The sequence below is a fragment of the Myxine glutinosa genome, chromosome 10, assembly GCF_964187855.1.
Source record: "Myxine glutinosa chromosome 10, kmMyxGlut1.1, whole genome shotgun sequence".
Taxonomy (NCBI): domain Eukaryota; kingdom Metazoa; phylum Chordata; class Myxini; order Myxiniformes; family Myxinidae; genus Myxine; species Myxine glutinosa.
Window position 1 is genome coordinate 89,696,023 of NC_136270.1, and position 20,292 is coordinate 89,716,314.

The 20,292-nt window shown below is 42.3% G+C and overlaps 1 protein-coding gene across 1 annotated transcript in view; it reads right to left on the reverse strand.

Annotated features, from left to right (window-relative positions):
* LOC137433990 (nuclear factor of activated T-cells, cytoplasmic 1) overlaps positions 1-20,292 on the reverse strand; it is a 73,444-nt gene that overhangs the window by 13,495 nt on the left and 39,657 nt on the right. The window contains exons 5-10 of the mRNA XM_068126548.2: positions 19,624-20,048; positions 15,158-15,320; positions 12,552-12,751; positions 7,414-7,586; positions 4,097-4,237; positions 3,320-3,375 (exon numbers count right to left, since the gene is read on the reverse strand). Coding sequence (XP_067982649.2) covers positions 3,320-3,375; positions 4,097-4,237; positions 7,414-7,586; positions 12,552-12,751; positions 15,158-15,320; positions 19,624-20,048 — 1,158 coding nt within the window. The remainder of the gene's footprint in view (positions 1-3,319; positions 3,376-4,096; positions 4,238-7,413; positions 7,587-12,551; positions 12,752-15,157; positions 15,321-19,623; positions 20,049-20,292) is intronic.

Below are 20,292 nucleotides of genomic sequence, written 5' to 3' on the forward strand. Positions count from 1 at the left end.
AATTTGATCTACATGGGAGGTGTGCCAGGAGGAAACCGTTGTTGTCCAGAAAGAACATCAGGGCAAGACTAAAGTTTGCCAATGAACACCTAGGCAAAGACCAGCACTTCTGGAACAATGTGCTCTGGACAGATGAGTCAAAGGTAGAGCTATTTGGCCCCGGTACCAGAAGACATGTTTGGCGAAAACCAAAGACAGCATTTGACCACAAGAACCTGATACCAACTGTAAAGCATGGTGGTGGTAATATGATGGTTTGGGGCAGCTTTCCTGCATCAGGGCCTGGGCAGCTCACCATCATAGAATCCACTATGAATTCTTCATTGTACCAGAGGGTGCTTGAGGATAATGTGAGGCCATCTGTCGGAAAGTTGAAGCTCAACCGAAGGTGGACCTTGCAACATGACAATGACCCTAAACATACCTGTAAATCCACCAAGGAATGGCTGAAAAGAAAGAAATGGAGGGTTCTGGAATGGCCAAGTCAAAGCCCGGATCTAAATCCCATCGAGATGTTGTGGGGGGATTTGAAACGAGCTGTGCATGCAAGAAACCCCTCAAACATCGCACAGCTGAAATAATTCTGCATGGAGGAGTGGGCAATAATTTCTCCCAGTCGATGTCAGAGACTGGTAGACAGTTATAAGAAACGCCTACTTGAGGTTGTTTCTGCGAAAGGGGGCAATACCACCTATTAGAGCCAAGGGTGTACTTACTTTTTCCACATGCGAAATTTGCATTTATGTTTATTTAAATTATACAATGGACTAAGAAATGTAAATGTTTCATGATATTTGTTGTTATATTATATCACCTTTATCTATCAATATTGTTGAAATGAAGATCAAATAGCTGTATGTTGAAATATGTTGAAAAAGTCAAAACTTTACATGGGGTGTACTTACTTTTTCACGTGACTGTAAGTTAGTCAGTGGTTCTATCTCCCATATGTCGGTAAGAACTTTTGGGATGAACCTTGTAAAAGCTTAGTATCAATATTCTTAATACTGTCCACTTCAGTCGTATTTGAACTAGGCCTCTGGAAATGCAGGCATCCATAATGATACAATTTCATATCATTCCGACATGTCTCGATGATGCATTATAAGCTAATTGAGGATAACGGAAAATTGTCCAGCATTTTGATTATACATTGAAATCATACTTAAATATGCCATTTGTGTTTGTCTGATGAATTTTTTACGCCAATACATTCCGCCGTTACTTATCCAATCTCAACCAAACTTGACAGGATGACGAAGGGTTACACAATGAAGGCTGTAGCGCATTCATTTACCCCCCTCCCCAAGGGGGTTTTTCTCCCCCCGAGCTAGTTTGCCCGCCATTGCCGTCAATGGGGTTGCGTGTTGAGGTGTATAGCTATATTAAGTTAGCTTTATCATGGCGATTTTCCAACGCCGCTTCGAATAACAAAACTAACGATAATAGCGTAATATTAATGTTATTACAAAACAATATTAATACCAATAATATCCCACCTCCCAAAGGGGTTTTCCGGCGAGTCAACGTATATAAATAGCTTATCATGGCGTTTTCGTGGGAGCAACGGCCTCTAGCAGAAGTAATGAACATTAATGAACAGTAATGAATATTATAAACCACAAACACGTATGATTAGCTTTTTAAACAGTCGCTAATGCTGTTTATAACACTAAATGAACAAATTTGGAGGAATCCCGACATGTGTGAGGTATGTTTTACTTGCAGAACTGAGCGAAGATCTACTGTACTCTAGGTACCCCATAAGTGTTGGGTTAATAACATGACCCTTCCTGGCGCTAACGTGGCGTTTTTCCTCGTGAACTTTTGAAACTCGCTCCTTCTGTTTAATACGAAACTGAAAGGGAAGAAGCCCGGGGTGTGCTCATTTACCAGGCAGCTAGCTAGCGCTTGCCAAGCCAGCCATTCCTTAACGGTTTTGAATGGAGTGCTTGCTCGAATGCTTAAACCACTTGGCGATCTCTTCACAAGAAACTTGGTAAATGAACACACACCCAATGTTCTTGAGACCCGACCATAGATCGACTGTAATCTATGTACCCCAAAGAGGAATGACCCTTTCTGCCGCTCCCGTAGTTAGCGGGTGTTCTGGTGTATGCAAAAGCATCAAGTGCTCCAGTAGATGCAGAGCCCCCAAGATTGCCAAACGGTGATTGGCGGAATTGACTATGGTGGTGGAGATACCGTTTCCAATGCTGATCACTAACTGATGATGCTCCAATCCAATGACAAATTAAGATTGCAACCACACATAACTTGAAACAATTTAATGATAGTGACGATGGCTTAAATAAATACAGGTAACACACGTCTGCTTAATAATTTAGTTAAACAAAGGAACCGAGGAACAAATTAAATGAGGAAAGACACAAAACATGCACTCAATGATCAAGGAAAAATGGAAAATATCATTAATTATAGCCACAGATCCACAAAAATCAAATAATTTGGTAGGGAATGGTGGGAGAGAAAAGAAAGAAATAAAAATTGCTGGAAAAAGAGGGAATAACCGAGTTTGTGAGGTCGCCACCGAATTATCATTGCTGGAAGCAACTCGGTCAGGCACGACGGGCTCTCTGGGCATCATGCCCGCGTTGTCATGCCCGGTGTTTGGTGCTCCATAGCTCTTCGGCTCGCTCTCGGGACCACTACTCCATACCCCACATACACTATTGACCTGTGTTACAACTCTCGATGATCCTCAAAGGCTTAATCATCTCCGGCAGCTCTGAGTGCATCTCGTGCCACCAATTCTTTCTGAGTTTCCCTCTATAATCTCTGCCCTGCCCCAACTGAGGAGCACTCCAGGTGCTCCACCCTTAAAGGATGAGGGCCAAGTCACCATTCCAGCCTCATCATCCTTCCTCGTTTGGCTGTGATTGGTTAAGCCCACCCCCCCCCCCCCCCCCCACCTGCCCCCTTGGTGATGCAGAATCGCTGGGAATAATAATCAAATTATAATTAAAACGAGGTTCCTGTGATGACTGGGTAACTGGATAAACAACAATATGGCGCACACAAGCAATTTACTTGCATTCTAAAGTGCTATTTCCTTACACATTCAACCAAACATCTTAAGACTAGCAAAGAACCCGGCCTTGCAGAAGCATCAATTCCCCCACTTGTAACAGCATTTTCCATGAGGCAGCGCTTATAGTTTTATATGATAAACAACAAACAAAGACACTTCTCAAATTATATATAATATTAGGTCGTAATCAGAAATGAAACGGAACAGAAATTTATGCCAAATAGATTTATCCAACAAAGAATATGACACATAGGTGGGCTACCTTACCGGCTCACATTTTCTTCGATCCACCTTGGCCTCCATTTCCCACATGCTACGGCCATCTGTGCAGCATGAACAATAAGACATTAGAAAATAATTCTGATGAACATCCTTCACCTTAGTCAACCATTTGCTATTTATTTAATTTAATCTATTGATTGTGCACAATGCAAATTATGCTCATTTTGATTGTTAAATATGGGTTGCGTTGTAAAAGCTCCAAAGTGAATGTCCAAGACCCATTTGCCTTCTGTAAAGAAATCTCAGACCATCGTCTCAAGTGCATTACCTCATCGGTGTGTTTGCTCAAACCGGTGTTCCGAATAGGAGTTTTATGGTGAAAAGGCTTCCTTCCTAAAGTTTCCTCTCTTGTGGATGTTCATATGTGATAATGCGCTACTTTTCATGCATTTTTAAAATAAAATGTCTACTTCTCACAAATAAAAGCAATCGGAGTACATGAGTACAGTCTTTATAAATATATATCCTGGAAGTCATCATCTGAGTGGGTGTTTTGAGAAAGTTGCAAAATACGTGAGATATAGGATTGAGAGTTGACTTCGGTCGACTGGCTTGGCCTGCAACGCATTTTCTTACCCAAGGACTGACACAGGTAGTGCACTCACCTTTTCCACCTGGACATTTAACACACTTTTATATTAAGGTAGCAATTGATTCGATTGTTGCTACATGATAATGAGATGATTACAGTACTGTTACTTGTACATCGTCATTTTCAATCTCCCATTGGCCAGTTCCTCAAGCGATTCCTTTCCTCCTCACCTGGTCCTTTTTCTATAAACAGAACCCGTGACTCTAAGAGGAAGTTGTGCCCAGTGAGGACAAGATCGCCACCACCATGGGCAGGCGCAGCTACTATACTCTGTTGTTCCACCATCGGAAGCTCCTGTGCAGATCGCTGGGCTGGGTTTTCAATAGGTGTCAGGGGTTAGAGATCAGAGGTCAGGGTTGACAATGACAGCATTTACACAAGGACATAGTTCCCATTCATAAAATGATAGAAAGGCTTTCTTTACATTTAGAATAACAAAAGCTTACTTTTCATGCAACTTACAAAATTATTCTACAAGATGTTTCCATAAAGATTGGTCGAGATAAAATTTAAACAACGATTTTAATGTAAATAGATCTTACTTTGAGATGACCTCTTACTTTGATGACCTCTTACTTTGAGAACAATCCCACAGTGTGCACAGGAAGAGATCAGTGGTGTCAGAGCTTTCATTCATTATGCTTCACGAGGCTGACCTGACTCAAACACTGGAGGGCTTTGTGGTGGTAATGTGGTGGAAAGAAAGGCCTGGAGCTGAGATCAAATACCAAAATAAAAACTTGCATACAACAGGAGTTGAGAACATTTGCTAAAATGAAGAAAGTACAAAAAAAAAGACTCCAAAGCCGGCAATCTGTAGCAATTCCTTCATGCATGCTCCGAACGATAACTCGAGAGCGACTGACGCTCTCGGATAAGTTGATGCTCAAGAGTCAAAAGCCGTACGAGCATTCCCATGGTGTGAACCCCGAGTGGTATTCTGCTCAATTTCAAATGCATCGAACGATTTCCTGCATTTAAAAAATAATAATTTAAAAACAGACGGAACCATCTGACACACAAATATGTGAGGGGATCGCGTTTGTGGAACTCCGAGGTGGATGTGGTGAGATACGCAGATGTGACGTCATGAGCTTTGCTGTAAATCACTGGAAAATTCATCAGAGTGCAGATAATTTTCTCCTCGGTGGTGATCAAGGGCTGATATTCAGGTAAAATAAGCTATTTGCAGGTGAGCGCTATCCGACATACACTCAATCATGAGGCGACCCCTGAATCCGCTCTTGGGCTAAGCCCCTTAACTTTGACGCAATTCACTCAGGATTCATGTATGGACTTCATTTTTGGAGGAGAATGATGAACACGGTTGACAAGTCAGTATGTGATGGTTTTTAAATGCTTTTTCTTATTTCTAACATATTCTAGTAGCTCGTTGTGGATTTTCTCCTCTAATTATACAATCAAACTCAAGAAGGGTGTGAAGCAAGGCTGTGGTGTGCTTGCTGGATGCAGCTGCACACTTCGACAAACTGTGGAGTCGTGTGTGGCACTCCACTGGCATCGATTTGTAAACAAAATTTGCTCGGTATCGTGCCGTAGTTTTACCTACTCTTACCTATAGGCCGTCACATGGTGTCGGCCTAACGGTTAGAGTGGTGGGCTTGGGATCCTAAGGTCCTGAGTTCGAATCGCGTTGAATTAATGACAAGTGGGGCTGACTCAGCCTGTCATCCTTCTGAGGTCGGCGAAATGAGTAGCAGATGACTGGTTATAGAGAGGCATTGCATCAGCAGCAGACTCGCCACAAAAAAGTGATGCAACCAGCAGCCGGGTGGCTGCACACGGACCACCCACCACCTACAGACATAAAACTTCCCCCTGTAATCCAGCCAAGTTAAACGGCTCAATGTACTGCAGAAACGTCACTTGCGTCAAATTCTGAAAATCAATTGGTCTGACTCTGTATCTCACGGAGAAGTTGAGCACATTTCAAACTTTAAACCGACGTTTGTGCAACATAGCCAGAACAAAGCTATGTTGGGTCGGCCACGTGGGTTGTATGGATGACAACCGAATGCCAAAATCAATTTTCTATTCTGAAATCGACTCTGGTCAATATCTACGCTACAAAGACCATCTCAAAATAATTTCGAAAAAGTTAGAGTTTGCACGTGAGAACAATCTTGTCACCGCAGTAACAATTGAAAAGACTCGTGTGAAAATGGCATCGCAAAAATGATGGACAAGCACAATTATATTTTGATGAACCCAGTCTTGATAGATAGATATAAATTGCCCTTATAACTCTAATCGATAAATCGGTGACTCCTCTGCTTAATCATTTCTACTCTTTGGGATTATTTATTGTAACTTCATGATTGTACGAATTGACCTTATCCTGTCATAGGATGGTGAATGATTATAGACAATCAATAAAGGCCTCTACTTGAAAGTAGAGGACAATTACACCATGTGATTCAATAAACCTACTAGGTATTACCCTAACATCTAATTTATTCTGGAATCCACACATTACACAAATATCTAAGTCTGCCCCAAAGAAACTAGGAGTCCTGTTCAGATGTCTAAGATTCTTATCCTCTGAACAGTTGCTTCAACTGTATAAATGATTGATTTGTCCTTGTATAGAGTATTGCTCTCACATCTGGGGAGGTTCTAGCTCCACATACTTACTGGTCAGAATTGAATCCAAAATAATCCGAGTTAGCAACTCTCCCAATCTGACCTCAAAACTCGACCTGCTCAAATTACGCTGCAAACTTGGCTCTCTTTCTCTTTTCTACAGATATTACTTTTGGTTTCTACTCCCAAGAACTTGCTGCTTGTAGCTCCACCATTAGCAAGACCATTAGCAATCCATCTCATGATTAGTGTGGCCATTGTCAACTCAAGGTGGCAACTGTGGCCATTGGGCCGTTATGATGTTTGTTTCTTCCCCTCCACTGCAAAACTCTGGAACTCTTTACCTTCCCATGTCTTTCCAAACACGTATGATCTTCCCCTTTTCAAAAAGCAGATTTTCTGCTTTCTCAAAAACCATTATACTATTCTCTACTTCTTCACTTTTCTATCAATGCAGCTCTTTTATTTAAGCCTGGCCTCGATGAGGACTACATAGTCTGTGCCTGGAGCCTTCTGCATTAAAAAAAAAAAGTTCTTCCAAGCCTTTCCAACAGGTTACTGCCCTCACAAACCTCACATCCTTGGGCCTGGTGAGCATTGTGATACGTGATGACAAAAAGCTTTGAGACCACTACTCATGCACAGTCCAGATTGGTAGGACAAAAAAAAGCTTTATCGAAAACAAATATTGTTTCTCTAGTCACAAACACATGGATGACAACGTTAAAGTCAGAAGTCGATATATTAAAAACGTGTGGAACGTCGAAATGATGGAATATAAGGAAAAACGTTGAAGAACATCACAACAGAAAGCGATGTTGAGTATACAGTGTTGGGAAATGTGTGTGGGGGGAAAAAAGGAGCGGCCTTGCGATAGACATACAGCATTCGATGGGGACAGACATTGTCTGCAGACAGAGTACCCGGCCTCCTGGTTGTGGAATGTTGACGCGAAACACAAGGCGAACGCGAGTGTTTTTACGTCCAACGTCCGTCTCCCCTTTCCGCAGCTCAATGTCCGAGTTCCTCAACTTCAGAATACCGGCACAGTCTATACTGAGAATTCAGAAACAGACAAGGAAATAGAAAACACACCAGTCTTTTGACAGGTTATGTTAAACAATAAAACACTTAGAAAAAAAGATATAGATATACTGCAGTCAAAAATAAACAACTGTATACTATACTATACTTGTAAAATACATTTAAACAATAAAAGAGACATTCCTAAGATTTTCGGTTCACACTCATCCTTATTTTTCACACAGAATTTCCTTAGTCAGTCAAATGTCAAAACAGTGGGACCTGATAGATGTCCGGTGTACCTGCGCTTACCCTGGAAAGGAAAAGTGTCTCAATGGTTTAGAGAACCAAATTACACAAACAGTTTACAATTTCTACCGATGCTGTTCAACCACAAGTAATTTTCACTACGAGTAGATTGCTTCCATCAACCCGTATGGATGTATTGCCCAACATTCAAACCAGCAAAGTTGTTTATGAGTACATGTGCTGATGCGGAGCTATTGACGGATCGCATTAAACAGCACGTCCCTTTGACTGTCCGACATTTAGCAATCGGACAAAGACAACCACAACCACTACATGTCCCTGTGCTTTGGCAATTGGAGCTCATTTTTTGAGAATTCCTCAGTGTGCAGAGCAATACAATAAAAGTTGGTTCCCGAACCCTGAGCAAGGCATGGAGTGTTTCCCACCCCCGCATAATGGAGGTGACATTTATCAGGTCTAATGACCCTATACTCTGTGGACAAAAGGAATTTGTGCGTACATTGTGTTTGTTCTGACCAGGTTAACTCCGTCGATCAACAATGGCGAATCGTCGACGGATGATCCATCCTCCCATCCTATTGGTTACTCGTTGCCTCCTGTAACAACCAATGAGCACCGAGTTTCTTACCTTGTTGTCTATAAAACGTGGTTTCTTTTACTGCTTCTTCCTGTTCGCGTTTCTTTCCCTGATGAAGCTTAGGAATGTCTCATCTCTCTTAGAGGATGATGCCCTTGTATGGTCTTGTATGACCATGCATTGTGGCCCTTCGGGGTCAGGATGCATGTGTTTTGAATGACCATGTGCTTCAGCCTTTGGGTTGAGGTGCATGTGTATGCCAATGGGACAGCCTTGATAGACGGTGTGCCTTGGCCGTGGGGTCAAGGTGCACGTCCAAGGCTGTTCAAATGTTTGATTTTTTTAACCTTTTTTTCTATGAAAAAGGCAGGCCTTAACTGCTGGCCTCAAAAGCAGGAATGTCTCTTTAATTGTTCAAATGTATTTTAAAGTTCTGTACCACGAAACGTTTACTATACTTATACTGTAATCACGTAATTAACCCACGAGTGAAGCAAAAAATAGGGTGAAGCAATAGGTTTACTCTGTCTGTCTGTCTACAAACATCAGTCTATGATCGAGAGAAAAAAACAAAAACAAAAAAAACACCTTTAGAGGCCATTTTTCCCCGCAAGCGGGGGTTGGCCTTTTTCGGGCACCGTGGTTGTTGTTGTTTTTCGGTCCCCTTTTTGAAGCAATGTTTTACGGCCGGATGCCCTTCTTGCCGCCAGCAATGTTTTACGGCCGGATGCCCTTCTTGCCGCCAACCCTGTTTGTTGCCTTTTACGACAAGCAGGGAATTACCAGTGAACTGGTACTCAATTTGCCGACCTCGGAAGGTATGACAGGCTGAGTCAACCCCCCTGGCGTTAATTCAGCAATCGACCGGGATTCGAACCCAGGATCCTTGGTATCCTAAGCTGGCACCCTAGCCGCTAAGCCAACGCCAGTCTATGATTGAGGAACAATTAAATTTCAATTATTTTTTATTTTGAACAAAACCTGTAGTTTAGCTCTGCATTTGGAAAATTGTACGGAATCTCATCTCGAGCACACATGCGCACAGAGTAGAAAGGGAACTTTGGTCGTAAGGTAAAATTTAAGAGTACCGTGAAATGGGGTGAATGAGGACAGCAAGGTGAATAGGGACACAAACTGAAAAAAAGTTCGGAAACCTTTTTCGCTGAAAATTGATAACCATACTGATTTGTTGATATTCGGGTTGAAAGTGTTCTCTTGTTTTAAAAAAAAAGCAACTTATAGGATTTTTATATCTTATATATATATATAAGGACAACTTATAGGACTTATAGGATTTTTATGGCTGTCCCTGTTCACCCCGTTTTACGGGTGAATAGGGACAGTCACTAATACAAAAAAATAATAATCAAGAAACAATCCTGAGTTTCCAACTTATTGCTAAATTGATCGCTCAGATGGATGCACATAATATGCACCCATAATATAAACCATGGTGCCAATGAAAAAAATATGGGATAAAAAGTTTCTCCAAACTCCCTATTTCTTGATTATTATTTTTTTGTATTAGTGACTGTCCCTATTCACCCGTAAAACGGGGTGACCATGCATTGTGGTGACCATGCATTCACACGTAAAACCGGGTGAATAGGGACAGCCATAAAAATCCTATTTATTCCTATTTAACCCATATATGGGGTTAATAGGGACTATAAGTTGCTTTTTAAAAAAACAAGTGAACACTTTCAACCCAAATATCAACAAATCAGTATGGTTATCAATTTTCAGCGGAAAAAGTTTCCGAACTTTTTTCAGTTTGTGTCCCTATTCACCTTGCTGTCCCTATTCACCCCATTTCACGGTAGTAAGGTAAAATTTATTTTCGTCGGTCTGCCTGTCTGGCAGTCAAACAAAATTGGAAGTCATTCCAAATAGCAAGCTTACTGTTTTAAGGATGTCAAAAAGGCCACAAACAACAGGCATGGAGAACTAATTTAACATGTTGGTGTAAATTTTTTACAATGTAAAAATTTTATTGTGTAAATTTTTTTTTTGTAAATATGTAAAATTTGTAATTTTGTATTTTACAAGGTGGTGTAAAAATTGTAAAATTTTAAAATTTTATTGTAAAAATTGTAATTTTTGTAATTTGTAATTTGTATTGTAATTTGCAAAAAATTGCAAAAAATTGTAATTGTAAAAAAATTGTTTTACAATTAAATTGTAAAAATAAAAATTGTAAAAAATGTAAAATTTTTACAAGGTGGTGTAAAAGATGCTGCATCAACGGCAGTAAACTTCCAATACTTGAAACACTGTAGAACACAAATAACCTTGACAAAATAGTCCGCCATTGCACACCATCTCAACTAATCAAATATGCAGCTCGCTTTCGCAACATTAGGGAAATTTCAAGATTCAGACAAAATGGTGGCTCATAGGAAATAGATTGTGCTCGGAAATGCAAAGAAAGAGTTCAAAAGACCCAACCCATGTCCTTTTTCTCATAACTGCGTGGGGTGAAGTGTTCTGTGAACTATCTTGTTTCAATAAGAAATTGTTAAACAAGGGGCCAATCTAACTTTTACGTGCGCAAATAATCGCAAAAGTTTTAGCAGCAAAATTTCAACATGAAAATAGCAATATCCTTCAAGTTTAGACCAGAGATGGGAACACTTTCCTTCCTCAAGCACAAAAAGAAAACGAGGAAAGATTTCCAAATTTGCTTCGCTCTGAAAAGGGAGTGGGGAGGGGAGAACGATGCAAGCACTGTATTTCACTGCAAAGGTGTTCAAAGATCGAAGAGACTGACCAACTTCCATATCACAAAATGACAGCACATTAGTGGGGTTGATAAGCTCATATATGGAGGTATTGTGCATTTTATGACTAAAGCATGAAAGTTTCAGCATATAATCTGCATACCCCAAGGTTTTATTTCACACGTGGAGGCAATTTGTATCTGACCTCTGGTGACCTTGAGAGGTCATTGACCTCAGCATCGCATTTTTCCAGTTTTTTCCCCATCACGCTTCATTATAATCACGTATATCTTTGCCAAAATTGCATTTTTGTTCTAATAAAGATGCTTACCTACCCTGCCAAGTATTTGTGTTTATTTACAGGTGTAAAGAACACCTTAAAATTGCCCCTACGATGAGATCAAATGGATTAATAATTTAATGAAATTTCACTCATTAAACATGTTTGCATTTAGTATTGCTGCATAAAAATTGATAAAGACCTGTTAAATATACACTAACAATGTGGTGTGTTCTTGTGCATTACAGGATAATCCCTCTGCATGCCTCAGCTAGCTCCTGGTACTCTGGTCTGCACTCTTCAGACCTGTAGTGGTGGAGGAAAACCTATAGAACCCTAGACTTAGACACTTCGACGCCTTCTGTTCTTCCCCTTCTTTTCTGCTTCTGGTGTCTGCTTCTTTGTCACCATGTCAAAACGCCATATACTGATTGATCCTGCCCAACCTTCGACATCTAAGCATCCCAAGCCACGTTGCACCACTAACTGGGAACTCTGTGCTCTCTGCCAAGTAGAAACAGGGGAAACTTTGCAATGCCCTGCCAGGTCAAGCAAGCCACCAGTAGGTAGCGGTTATGTGTCACTGACCAAGGATCTCCTTGAGTTTCAGGAACTTGGACAAATACCAGCTGAGCTGGACCTGGACAGGCTCTGCTCATCTGGATGATGGTAGCGGCATAGAAGCCACACTGATGACCAACAGGGCCCAGTGGCATAAGACCTGTCGGTTAAAATGTAATCAAACAATGCTGCAGCGATGGCACAAGAACATACCACAAGGTTGGATTGTGGACTTCCACGAGCCTCGACTATGAATGCAAATTTTTTTTTATACCTGACAAATTAACGTACCAAGGAGTGGATACGGCACAGGTGTGATTGCCCAAATAGCCAAAACCGCAAGGAGAGAAAAACGTGACATATTAGATTAGAGACTTAGAAACGTGCTGCTGCTTCCATGCTTGATGCTTATCATTTACAAAATGATAGAGCAAGGAAAAACAACCATAGGTGGGCAACTATTGTGCGGACTCCATGGGCCAAAGGGCTCCTCCTGCTTTGAAGTTCCTTGTACAGGAACTTGTAATACAGTAATAAATGCAACCGACAATACAGTCACCACAAAAGAGCATGAAGAGGACGAGGCATACCAGGCTGTCATGTTGTCTTCAGGGTGTAAGGGAATCTCCAGCATCTTGATGCCATCCAACTCCATCTCTTGACTGGAGGTGCCCACTGCTTTTCCAGTGATGCGGTGCACCTGATAGAATGGATGAGGACGGAGAGGGCGCTCGTCCGCTGTGCCAATGAACAGCTGTACTTTTAGCCCTTGTTGGCTGCCACCCTTCAACTACACACAATACATACACAGACACGCACACATTGCTCTATTGTAAAGAATAATTATCAAGGAAAAATTATACGCATACAGGTGGCACACACAATGGGTAACTGCTGAATTAAAGAGAACTGCCACTTTATAACTGCTGACAGAGATGACCAGTTTCCTCCGCCTTACCGCTTTCATACAACCCCGCTTTCACATTATTATTATTTTCACACACACACACACACATCCACACACACACACCCACACACACACACACACACACACACACACACATCCCCATTCCTCATACAAATATCCCCCCCCCCCCCCCCCCCCCCACACACACTGGTGGGTGTTTTCTGCACACATCTTTATTCACAACACATATAGCATGCATGGTTCCAGTACCGTTGGGGCATTTCAGTGGCTGTTTGACCGATTTTGACCAATTAAAAGTTATCAGCGGTTGCACAACCCCCAACATTCTATGAAAAGCGAAAGTAGAATTCAAATCTGAGCTAAGACAAGCACGTACGGCCAGCCTGCAGGAATCGCGCCAAGAAAAAAATTAAATAATTACCCACTCACCACCTGAGGTAATTCGGTCAAAATTTATCCGATTTGTGATGTGGTTTTTTGGGGCTTTTCATTTAAAACAATATGGCGGCCAAACCACGTGACATACGATGTCATTATAAAAAAATTCTGCATCAATTTATACCGAGATGATGTTCAAGAAATTTCATCCTGATCAGATGAAGTTTTTTTACTTGGCGAATTATGACGTCATAATGGAGGCACCTGTAACATGTTATTCTGCATGGAGAGTACTTTACAATGAGATATGTCTCAATTTTTTCTGTGCAGCGGTTTTGGAGATATAGAGGTGCAATTTTTTTCGTTTTTTTACAAGATGGCGCCCATATCACGTGATGTACAATGTCATAATTAGCTTTAAAAGATTATAGACGCCAAAGTCCTCCTTTGGTGAAAATTTCCTGCCCATCGGTCAAACCATTGCAGAGAAGATGATTTTTAAAAATATATACCTGAAAAATCCCAGTGCTGGAATCATTGACATAGCCTGGGATGCTCATGTGGAGTTTCTTCTTCTTCACACAATAACAACCTCTAGCTTCCAGACCGTATATCCAATCATCTTGAAATTTTGCACACTTGTTCCACTTCATGACTTCTGCCTTATTATAGAGTTTCACGTTGGTCAATGAAGCAGTTCAAGAAATATATATTTTAAAGATTTTCGTTCAATCATCTATCTCTGCCAAACCACGTGACCTATCGCAAATTCCAAAAGGTCATCTTAACAGACTGATATGGGGAACACATCTCTGAAGTTTCCACTCGATAGGATCAAAAATGAGGGAGGAGCTAGGTTTTAAGTTTATGCTTCAAAAAGTAAAATAGCTCCTAAACCATGTGACGTATGACATCATGCTCGCTGAACTTTTAGTTCGCCTGGGTATGCGATTCGGCCTGCAAAGTTTGGCCTCAATCTGTTGAGTCGTTTTGGAGAAAATTGGTTTTTAGTGTTTTTTCAGGCTTTCACTTAAAAGAATATGGCGGCCGAACCACGTGACCTACGACATCATTTTTTTCTGAATCAATTTATACCGAGATGATGCCCAAGAAATTTCATCCTGATCGGATGAAGTTTTTTTACTTTTTGAATTATGACGTCATAATGGAGGCCCTGGTGTTGGGCTAGCGGCTAGGGTGCCGGCTTAGGATCCTAGGATCCTGGGTTCGAATCTCGGTCGATCGCTGAATTAACGCCAGGGGGGTTGACTCAGCCTGTCATCCTTCCGAGGTCGGCTAATTGAGTACCAGTTCACTGGTAATTCCCTGTTTGTCGTTAAAGGCGGCAAAAAGGGTTGGCGTCAGGAAGGGCATCCGGCCGTAAAACATTGCTTCAAAAAGGGGACCAAAAAACAACAACAACCACGGTTCCCGAAAAAGGCCAACCCCCGCTTTGCGGGGAAAAATGGCCTCTAAACGGTGGTTAATGGAGGCACCTGTAACATCACCAACTAGAACGGCACTCAGTAAAGAGCATACCTCCGCCTGGTTGGCCATAACACTCAATGGTGAAGAATCACTTAAAAAATTTAATAATTCTCATGTCCGCTGAGAAAAAAGTGTTGCGTTTCTTCTTCTTTCAACAATAACGACTTCTAGCTTCCAGACCGCACAACCAATCATGCTGAAATTTTAAACACTTATTCCCCTTGATGAGAGGCCTTCATACAAGCCTACCGCTGTCTCATCGAAACGTCTAAATAAATTGTCATACAAGTGACGAGGAAGTCAAGTCGTTACAATAGCAACCATTAAATAGAGTTTTAAATGCCCCATGCACCTTTACTGTTGTGTTTGAATAAAACAAAATAAAAACAATCGCTCCCTCACCTTAATAACTGGGTGCCCACCACCTGCTGCCTTCACCGCTCCGCGACTACCCTCCGTCTCATAGTGGGCACGGTGATGAGATTTGGGTTGAACATCCAACCGAAGCTCGTACACACCAGCCTGGCTGGGTAGTTGCCAGTCCAAGGGAGGAACGGAAGTTGATCTGCAAACACAAATCAAACTCTTCACATGCATATTAAAAACTGAAAATGGAAATAGATCACTCGGCCTATCATCCCAGAGTTACATTCATTTACTATTTTACTATTTAACAGTAAAACAGTAAATGGTTATATGCCTCTCCTTGAGTCTAGTCCATGGTTACGGAGCAAATAAGAAACTAGTTATTTGTCTTTTGGGAAAAAAATTGGTGGGCAGTGGGGATGGGCAGGGGGAGGAGGTGCCAGACACCACATTCATATGAATCTAGGCCAATAGTTGCCCACCAACAGAATAGATGATCATTACACCAGCAAAGTAGAATGAAAAGTGTATCGGATATGTTAGAACTTAAGGAAATAGGTTATTGGGTTAGAACACAATTATTAATGGTGTCATACAGAGTAAAACTTTACATGTTTGTCATTCTTCTTCTCCTACTCTTCCCCTTATAAGGAATGAGGTCCAATGGCAGCAAGCTCCTACCCTGCCGAGACCACAATCCTCCGGCCTCCACTCCCCTCTCTCCTCAGCCAAATCTCTCCACTCTCCAACCAACCCCACCTGACTGATATTCCTCTTCACACAATTCTCCCATCTCAACCGTCATCTACCTCTTTTCCTCCTACTTTGTTCCCTCAACCTATCCGCTCTCTATGCCATTCTCTCTTCCCCGTTCCACACCAAGTATCCAGCCCATCGCAGCCGGCATTTCACCAATCTCCCCGTGAAGTTCATCAGCACACCAATCCCCTCCATCAGTTCATCCATTCTCCTTCTTTCCACCCTCTCCACTCCCGCAATCCTCCTGACCCAGTTGTTCTCGCAAACCCGCAGCCTCTGTTGTTGTTTCTCTGTCAGTGCCACCGTCTCCAGACCATACAGGTAAGCTGGTGTTACACACGACATCAGAACATTCCCTTTGAATTTCCTTGATATCTTTCTGTCTGCCATTAATCCCTCCAACCTCCTCCACACAATTGCACCCGCATGAATCCTCCTCTGCACCTCTGCTGCCTCCGACTTAGCATCCCCAGTCACTATGAAACATTAACACAACAAAACACTTCGAAAAACAAAACTAACTAGAACGGCACTCAGTAGAGAGCATACCTCCGCCTGGTTTGTCATATCACTCAATGGTGAATCACTTAAACATTTTCTACGAGTTGGATCCAGATCAGGATTTTCACCAAAATTGAATCGAATCTTCCTTGTCAGACACCCAACCGGTCCACCAAGTTTCGCCCAAATCCGTCCACAACATTTTGAGATATCCTGCTTTGTATCGTTTTTGGCCCTATCTCCCAATGGTGAAGAATCACTTTAAAAATTCTAGTAGCCGGATCCGGATCCGGATCTTCACCAACATCTAATAATTTCGTTCTTGTCACATTCGCTACATCTCTGCCAAATTTTGTCCGAATCCATGCACAACTTTTTGAGATATTTTGTTTACAAACGGACAGACAAACGGACAATACGGACAGACAGGGGTGAAAACATAACCTCCATCCACCTTTGGTGGCCGAGATAAAAAGTACACCTTTTCCCTCCTTTGGTGTGCCCCACCCCATACTGTTCTACAAAACCCTCCTGCAAACTCCAATATCCAACCTTAAATAGTATGCATCTGCAACATTATAGGTCTGCCTTCAACCTCATGGGTCCTTCCTTAGAGGTGACCGTAAGATCTCCAGAAATTATGCATAACTAAAGACGATGTCACACAGGACAGATGTTATTCCCTTGACAACCTCCCTCTGTCTTGCCTTGATCGGTCAAACTTCAGTTGGACAAATAATTTTCTCAACCAAATGTTGAGAGAGGTATGTTTACTGTCATTGGAATGAAAGTAAAGGGACAAGTGTAAAGGCAACGCCAAGCCTATTTATTTTTATACATAGTCCAAGGTCATGGAAGAGCTAGTACACTGAGCGCATCATGATGTAACAGACAAAAACAGGACACAAAACATGCATGGGGTAGACAAGATGGACACAGAAGGAATCACCAAGGAGGGGAAACTGGAAAATTGGTAGGAAAAGGGATTTTGGTGCGCATAACGTAGAAAAGTAGAAAAGATCATAGTTGTGGATAGGGGATGATTGAAGATGGTGAACAGCTGTCTTGAAGACCAGAAAGGACGAATGAGATTGAAGAGGATGTGGAAGTTAATGTGGCGAACAAACTTTGGGTACATCAGGGGTGATGAAGGTTGTGGTCAAGTTTCATCAAAATAGTGTATGTAGTTTCAGAGGAAAAATCAAATTCCTATTTTGGGGGGTCAAACCTGGATCCACTTTGACGCCCGGTAGACCCCCCTGAGACCGCGATGTTTTTAATGCCATGAACAAACTTGAGTTGCAAAATACCAAATATCATTTGTGCCAAGTTTGGTCAAAATCCCTTCAGCAGTTTTGGAGAAGAAGTTGCAATCTGTGTTTACAGACCGACAGATGGATGACTCGCCATCCTCGCCATCGCATAAGCTCCCCGGAATTACGTTCCGGGTGAATGAATGAATGAATGAATGAATGATCGTTTTGAGGCCATTTTCCCCGCTAGAGCGGGGGTTAGCCTTGCGGGCCCCATGACAATCATGGTTCCCTGTTTGAGGCAATGTTTTTATGGCCGGATGCCCTTCTTGACGCCAACCCTTGGTCACGCTCTTACGATGCGCAGGGATACGGTGTACCTATTCTAAACCGGGGTACACACCGTGATCATTCATCCCAGCAAGCTGGTCCTCAATTTGCCGACCTCGGAAGGATGACAGGCTGAGTCAACCCCCCTGGCGTTAATTCAGCGATCGACCGGGATTCGAACCCAGGATCCTAGGATCCCAAGCCGGCACCCTAACCGCTAAGCCAACACCAGGCTTAGTGGTGAGCTAAAAATTAGCTCTGGTGAGCTAAAGTGAGCTAAAGTGGTGAGCTAAAAAGGTGAGCTAAAAAATAAACCAAAAAATAATTAATTTGGGTAAAATCTCACATGTGGACGGCCATTTTCGACCACAAAAGGTAACCTTGATATAAGCAGCAAAATGTTGTGAAATACAATAACCCTGCAAACCAAAGGATGACAGTAATTATCACCAATAAATGTTGATTATATTTAACATTGTCTTTACAAACATTATACTAGTACCTATGAGTACAACATATAAGTTTTCATCAAGTTACCTCCTTGCAATGGATTGCATTCCATTAACATCCATCAGATTTTGCCATCAACCTCTTGTGTATGTCTGTGTTAGTTCATCACATAACGGACCGAGGGGGATGCATGTATTCATATCCTTCGTGAGGGATAAATGGCAGAATGGTTGGATGGAAAATTCCTGTCAGATTTGAAGGGATCAGGGGCGAGGGTGCGCAAAGTGTCAGTGTTGTCAGTGTCCAAAATCAAGACTCTCTGCTCACCTTCACTCCTCTTTTCTCCCGCCTCTGGAACAAACTCCCTCACTCTCTTCAATCCCACTCTTCCCCTCCCTCTAGGTCTTTAAAACAGCTGTTCACCACCATCTCTTATCTTCCCCCATACAAAGCCTTGATCTTTTCTACCCCCGCTAATTCACCCCAGATCCACTTTTTTTGAAATACCGAACTTCTTTCCTGGAAGTCCGAGCAGTGTACATGTGTTTTATACCTCTCCCACCCCCACCCCCCCCCCCCCCCCCCACCCCAAGCCCTCTCCCTCCCACAGATCTCCCGTTGTCCCTGTTCTCAAATGTTGTACTTGTGTGCTTCCCTCTCTCTCCCCATCTTGTCTCCCGCTCCCTTTATCATATGTTTTATGTCAGTTTTTTTTTGTGATCAATGTTAGCTCTTACACGAGCCTCGATCTTGTATACGAAAAAAAAAAAAGTCTTGAGACAGGGAGGGTTTTGCTGCTTGCTTCTTAGCTAGCCTCATGCATTTCCGAAGGGACGGGAGCCATATTGTAATTGATCTGTGTGTCAGTAAGCGAGTGTGCGTCCACACCAAGATCTTCTTTAATATTTCATCTCGCCCATTCCCAAAGGGATGGGAGAGGCTATTGTAATCCTTCTATGTCAGTGTGTGTGTGTGTGTGTGTGTGTGTGTGTCCTCGATCACAGATCTACTTAAATATAGATCCAATGTAATCTCGAGACCACGGCAAGAATCTGCATAAATGCTCCGTGTTGTTCCACTTGTTTTTCCTGAAAATACCATCGATCATAAATTTTCAACTACAAATTTTATTACCTTGTAATAAATGCCCAAAATATAGAGATCAGTACACAAAATAACATTGTGCTTGCTTGCTTACCAGGAACTCACCGGAAGAATGGGGAATGATTGCTGGTGCTTTGCTTCCCCTTGGACCATGGGTAAGGTGGCGGAACAGACAAATAAGGCTCAGAGACAAAACCCGCATCCTCCTGCATGCCTATCGACTCTTCTCCAACATTACTGTTGTGTTTCACATCGGTACGACGATTCTTGGGTGGGATGTTTGCTGAAATGTCCAGGACCACTGGTGAACCTGGGAGTTCCGTGTGGCACCCTGCGTCTTGTGGAGGAGTGAGCATCTGAGCAGTGGGCGACGTTGACAGAGGGGAATAGGCTGAAGCAGGTCTGAAATAATCAGAACTAACATGCTTACGTTTTCCACCAGGAGAACAAGGCTGGGAGAGAGGTGAATGAAGAGAGTCATCACTACGGCCTGAATATGGAGATGTTCCAGGAGAGGAAAATGGAGAAACCTGCAAACAAAACAACATACCAAACACTTTAAAAATGGCACGTGCTGCTTTCTTGCTTGACGTTTGGCATTTAAAAGAATAAGAGCATGCACTATCCCATATAGGTTGGCATCCATAGGAACGAGGGAGGAAATTGTTCCTGAGGATGCCCTGCTGAGTGCGGTGAGAAAGGTGGTGCCATTGTTGTGACATCACTGGTATCCAAAGTGCCCTGGGAAGTGATGGGACTTTCCCCAAGTTCAGC